General features: G+C 38.8%; 1 protein-coding gene across 1 annotated transcript in view; it reads right to left on the reverse strand.

The window, feature by feature from the left end:
• LOC122794492 (ribonuclease Oy-like) overlaps window positions 1-6901 on the reverse strand; it is a 348959-nt gene extending 342058 nt beyond the window's left edge. The window contains exon 1 of the mRNA XM_044062940.1: window positions 6790-6901. Coding sequence (XP_043918875.1) covers window positions 6790-6817 — 28 coding nt within the window. The 5' untranslated portion in view covers window positions 6818-6901. The remainder of the gene's footprint in view (window positions 1-6789) is intronic.
• Window positions 6902-7150: the final 249 nt, after the last annotated feature.

Raw genomic sequence — 7150 nt, forward strand, 5'->3', positions numbered from 1 at the left:
GGCTAAGCCACAATTTAAAACAAGATGCCAAGAAGTGTATTATAGTACCCTTTGGGAAAATGTCCATCTAGGTTAACTACTCCAGAGACAGTACACCACTAGGAAATGGCCCAGTAATTAGGGATCTCGGAAATATGTAGACACAAAGTTTGCTTTTGGCCAATAAGTGTCCCAGATAGTAAGAAAATGATTCTGTGTCACTCAACGTACAAGTAAGGACATGGCATCTAGGTCTAAGGAATTTTAAGTGCCACTTTACTCGTTCCTTACCAGAAGTATCATTGAGTACAAATTCCCCTTTCACCATGTACCTGATCAGGCATATGCAACAACTAGAATGCCCACAAAGGTTCGTCAGCAAGAGAATCCAGGGGGTAAACATATTGTTCTACACAGATTGCCTCAAAGTCCTATCTCTGTGCTCAGTCTCCTACAGGTTACTCAGAGGCAATCTATACCTGGCATACTAAACATCCTCAGATTCAGCTCTAACGGACCTTTGGTATATCCACAAAATGAACAACACCAGAACCACAAGATCCAAGGATTTAAATTTTTGTTTATGACATAAATAGAACATGTTGATAACACAGACATATGTCACAGACTACCCCCATGCTTTGGAGTGGGCTCTCCATAAATGTGAAGCAGAGTCCATCCCTAATCCTATTCAAATGTAACCTTGAGCTTTGGATGGGTAATCATAATTTCATGTCTGGTCTGGTCTCCATGTCTCTGAGTGACAGAAAAAGACAATAAGTATACCCTAACTAACACAACCGCACCCAGAAAAACTTTAGCAACTTCCTAACTAACATCTCCTGAATACCTAAACGCCGATCTGGTAATATCGAAAAATTAAAACAGCGAATGGCAGATTTAATGTAGGGAATGAATTCCCTTGGCCACAAAAAAAAATTTAAACCAAAATGAAGTGGTGGGGCTTCACCCCGCACATCCCTCTGATGTGGGGAGCTGTGCCCCCCAACACCCTAACTAAATATACCAACTCCAAGATTGCTCTACAGTGGGGAAAGGGGCAAAATCTGCATAATGGCCAAAGGAATTCTTTTCCTGCGTTAAATCGGCTGTTCAGTTTTTTTTGTTTTCGCTATTACCATATCAACATTTAGGTATTCGCTAACCTAAACATTCGATCAGGTAATAGGAACCCTTAGGATTGACACAGAGATTCTGTAATAATGTTATAGTTAGGGGTAAATCAGAGGAATCATCTTCCTTACAGGTCAAGTAATAAAGTATGATAGATACACTTGAAATTCACAGTATAAGTGTTTTACATAGGTTTTATAAGCATGGGAAATCTGGAAACTGTAAATTCAGATTCTTTTCATGGTGTTAACTTACAGGAATGCTGAGGCATACTAAATTTGAATTTTTGTGTCAGTCCCAACACAAAAATTCTAATTTTTGTGTCAGTCCCAACACAAAAATTGTAATTTTTGTAATGGTACGGACAGAAAAACACAAGCTAGAGGATTCATTAACCTGCTGGAAAGGACCTTCTTACACAATGTGGTATATTGTGATTCATAGAAACATTAGCAACAGTGAGGGCAGACCTCATTATCTGCTAATTTGCATGATTGTGAATTGCAATTAACTAACACAATGTGCAGATCAGCACTTCCCATTGTAGTTAATTGTGCAGTTGAATTGTGTAAGCAAAGGCACCCTCCCCCATCAGGCACTCACACACACACACACACACACACACACACATGCTCACACACACACACACACACACACACACACACACACACACACACACACACACACACACACACACACACACACACACACAAGCACCATATATCCCTTACCTGTCCCTTTAGTTAGAGCATCCATGATGTCTCTCCTTTGCCTGCCCACACTTCACAGAGGATGAAAAACAGTCAAACTGCCAGACAATACACTTCCTAGCCTGCAGTACATGTGTGCTGGGTCCCATGCTGCCTCTGAGGGTGTGAGGTCAGCCACTCCCTCATATGACAGGGACTGCTTCAGGCTTTGAAGCCGGAGATACACAACAGTTAGTGCAGCAGGCTAATGCAGGCATTTCAAATGCCAGGAATGAGTGGTTCAAATCCTATCCTCCCCCTTTTTGTCATGTTTACAAAATACATGTTATACTAATTACATCTCTAGAGTCCAGTGGTGGTGCAAAGGAGGGTTTGAGGTCTTCTTTGTGCCTTCTATGTCACTATAATTTTCCCTGGTGTCTAGTGGCTCCCTGCTAACTTGTTCACATTTGTACCTTTAAGGTATACGGTATCGATTATTCATGGTGACTGGTGTTCCCCCCCACCTCCAATCCCTGTACAGTTTAAGTGCCATTACCACACATGGCTTTGAATGTATCTCTAGTGACAAGTGGTGCACATATACCTGCAGGTGAGAAATCCCTGGTGTCTAATGGTCCCCTTACCCAATGTTATGTACTCTGCTTATTACTCTAGGGTGTGTTGAGGTCTTATAGCCACCCCAACCCCCCAAACAAAGGCCCCCCCTACCCACCTGATTGCATTGACATACTCATCCATTCATCACACACACGCATATACACACACACACACACACACACACACACACACACACACACACACACACACACACACACACACACACACACACACACACACACACACACACACACACAGAAGCACAGGCCCACCCCCCACACTCACACATAACTGACCTTCTACCTAACACTACCCTCAGGCAGACACAGACTGCAATCACTCATGCAGTCCCCAGCATACATTTCCAGCTCTCTTGATTTAGATGCAGTATGGGGTGCATTGCTCACAAAGGGAAATAACAAATGAACAGAACTATTTAAGATTTGTAGATTTATTTTTTTTAAAAATAAAGAATTCTGCTACATTACTTGAATTCAGTGCCCAATCTACAATATGAATTTAAGTGCTTAAAATTGACTCATGCAGAATGCCTTCTCATTGTTTTCTGACCTCAGTGGTGATCATATGCTTAATCAAATTGCAGGGGAGAGGTTAAGCAACATTTGGTATACAACCACAAATTCACAGCAGCTTCAACTCCAACTAATAAACCAAAAAAGAAGCTTGTCCAGCGACAGGAACAGCACGGAAACTTAGTCACGATTTATTGAAATAAAATGAAACTCAACTACATCCACCATGTAGTTGAGTTTTATTTTACTTCAATAAACCGTGACTAAGTTTCCGTGCTGTTCCTGGCTTTATTGTTTCACTGGACAACACTTGTTATCATACCTTGATTCTGTGTAAAATCAAAAGATATCATATTATATTATATTATAACGAGATGTAGCAGCAAAGATGCTTGTATGGGAGGTTTGGGGGCTTGCCCACACTTCACCCAGAGCATTAGTTGTATATTTATTTTTCAGTCTTTTAACTAGTCTGTTGTATAAATGCAATCAGATTAAATTTAATAGAACACATTGCATATAATTGCTCACTCTCTAACCATACTTCAAAAGTTAACTTTTCCATGATTTGCAACAGAAACTGTATTGATTTAATAATGATTTATCACTGTTTCTTTTTTTTTTCAATAAATACTGCCCTTCCATTTCATATCATTCATGCCGACTCTGTTTTCTTTTTCAATACACACTCGTGATTTACACACCAGTGCTTTACACCACTCTGCTCAAGTCATGTTTGAGATCATTAAAAAATGTGTACATATTTCACAGCCATTCCATTATCTAGCCATTAAGAAAATTACACCATTGTACAAAAGTAACATATGACTATTTCTTTTAGTTAAAAAGCAGGAATCAGACATGAAGAAAACTATATCCAGTCTATAGCAGGAAAAAAAAGAGCGGCATGACAGAATGGTGGTACTGATGGTGATGTTGTGAGTGTTAATATATGAAGCATGTTAAGTATGCCACCGCGTGTGCCATTGCTGTCACTACATAATCTGGATAGGGGTTAGAAACAACAGGCTTCTAACAGGTGGCTGGTTGTAGTGTGCACATTACTTTCTTGGGTTTCTTATAAACATGTGATTTCTCTAGTCATGGCCAGATTCTTCCCCTCATATAAAGGGGTAAAAACTTCCAAATACCCATTACTATATCAGAAAACCAGGAGCAGGAAATTATTTTATTTCTACATAATTTCCTTAATAGCTCTAAAAAAGCTTTTCTGTCACTGTTATTCAACATTTTCCTTTTGTACAATTGCACTGACAATTCTGCTGGATTGTATAAATAGTGTGTTGCACACTCACTGCTTATTTGGACTCACCCATTGCGCATTAAATTTACTTCATTGTTACCATAGCTGTAATGTCTACTGGGCATTTCTTGACAGTACTGTCTCCAAGGTCTACCCTCAAAACGGTACATCCTGTTGATTTTATTGGGACTAACAGGTAAAAACATAGTAATTTGGACAGTATTTATAGCCATGCACTGCTCTCTACCCAGATATTATTTTACTGTTGAATGTGTTTTACACGTATAACTGCATATAATAGTATTCATTATTCATACAAGTCTATCTGATATCATTAAAATAGAGTTGTTCTTCCTAGGATTCTATAGTAAAATGGGTCTATGCTCAAATGGATTATCCAAGACAAGCAAAGCAAAACAAATAAAAAAATGGCAGATAAGTAAATAAATAGATGACTAAATAAAGCACTCATCCCCTCCAGTAGATACCAAAGTCTGTATTTACCTTAATTTATTGAAGCTCTTTTTTATAGACTGTATGTAATTTGTGCATAGAAAATTAGAGAAAAAAGCATGCGTATAGACACATACATTGTTTGCACGGATACAAACTGATGCACTTATTTACCTAGAAGTAAACAGACACACACAGATTCACACATGTATGCAAACACACACACGTGCACACACACACACACACACACACACACACACACACACACACACACACACACACACACACACACATTCACACGTATGCGAGCGCACAAACACACACACACACACACACACACACACACACACACACACACACACACACACACACACACACACACACACACACACACACACACACACACCACAGTTACACACTGACACCTGCTTTATCACCATATCTGATGAGTAAGAGACTGTGACTAGGAGAGGTTAACTTGAAGTAATACTTTTTTCATTTTTTACCTGGTTCCTCATCCAAACTTAGCTAATCTCAAGCTATCGCCATCCATCCTGTTGGACTTCCCCTGTACCCTCTTTGCAGGGTAGGCCTATTGACTTTCCGGACACTGGTGTGAGGATTGGGGATTGTGGACTTTATGTGGGAGAGTGGCTTGGGTCAGTGGCCATCATTCTGTGGCAGACTTTTATTTATGGTAAGTGACATACAATGATGCCAATGGACAACTGCATGTCATATATTTGGATGTCTGTCACTTGCTCCTGTGTCATCTCTACTGCTCCTATGTGTTATGAGCTCCTTGACCTCCACCAGAGGGGTCTCACCATACCTCCCAACCTCACAGAGCAAGAAATCTGGACAAAGCAATAAATAAAAGTGGGATAAAGGCCACAAAATAGGGACAATTTTTAAATATTGTTCTTACAAAGTTATAAAGTTAATAGAATAACAGGTTTTGTATTAGCATGAATTTTATGAAGGGTATGAAGTCTGAAACTCAAATACCTGTCATTATTTTCTAACTTCAGTCCTTAAAGATTTGCTTCTAGTTTGCCAGAAAACCACAATTTTATGAAAAATGGACCAAAAATATGAGGCAAAAATCTGAACATTCTGCGAAAATCAGTACAGTTGAGAGGTATGGGTCTCACATACAGCGAGGAGTACAACATCCTCCCCTTGGGATGGAAGAACAGGAACGCAGCTACATCAGTTGATCCCATCTACCAACCTCTTCCAGAGGTACAGGCTTCCTCCCAAGCTCAAGTTAGAGGTGGCACAGACACGTGACCTGCTTCTACACCATCTTAGATTATACCATTCCTTTCCATACATAATAGACACATTTACATAGCAATAGTAATCAGAAATGTTGAAAACTTGGAATGTCATTTAATCCAGTTAATATGCATAAATGTATATCCTTTACTGATACTAGAAACTTCTTCTCCTCGTCAGAGTTATGGGACTCTCTGACTGTGGAATTACAGTTACATACCATCATCTGGAAATAGATAGGGACTGTCATTGCTGGTTAACAACTAATACAGCACAAGAACTGTACAAGTATAGATGCTATATTTTGTCTTAGTTCTAACGTGATCTTTTAAGAAGTAATTTATTGTTTTGGTGATCACATAACAGGTGTTACTTGTTATTTGAATGACTACATTATTACAGGTAAAACTGAAGCAGAACACTTGGATAATTTACAACGAATGGTTGCAATAAAATGGATAATAGATTTAGACTTGGGTATGAAGTAAAAAAAAAGTTTAATCAGACTAGTCACACTAATGACTGTTTCTAATAACTGAATTCACTTTAGCTGAGATTTAAGGTGTCCCATTCTACTAAGCATGGTGGTGTAGAACCTCTTGTTTTCCTTATATACCTTGGAAATATACATTTGAGAGTAAAAGGCAGCAGCCTGCAAATGCTGGCAGATGTCATAAGTGGCCCCCGGTACTATAAATTCATTAAATTTGTTATGATTTGTCTCTGTAGAGAAAATAAGCAGCAAATATATATATTCCAGAAAATAATACAGCACTTGCCTTGGTTAATAAACGATACAGCACTTACCTTGGTTAATAAATGATACAGCACTTACCTTGGTTAATAATGCTTGAGGCAGCCATAATTCTGACGTCTTCTTTGCATCTGCCTGGTTATGCTAGTCACTGAATATATGAGTCGTATGTGCAAACATTATAAAGTAATCAAAAATTGAACAAGAAGTCTATAGTTTCGGTTCTGCTATGAAAGCAAATTACATACTCGAATGATCTAGTCTACCACTAAAAATAACCCTAAAGCTGTATCTATGGTTAAGGATGTATTTTATGCAGCTGTCAGTGGACATATTTGGGGAAAGAGTTGTGTTTTTGGTGTATACCTTTAATTCATCCAAATGCAGGTATACTAGTATTCAGTTTTGAGTAGAGAGATTATTGTGAAACCAGCCTAAAGGA

The sequence above is a fragment of the Protopterus annectens genome, chromosome 1.part0 (assembly GCF_019279795.1).
Source record: "Protopterus annectens isolate FY-2018-M chromosome 1.part0, PAN1.0, whole genome shotgun sequence".
NCBI classification, from domain to species: Eukaryota; Metazoa; Chordata; order Ceratodontiformes; family Protopteridae; genus Protopterus; species Protopterus annectens.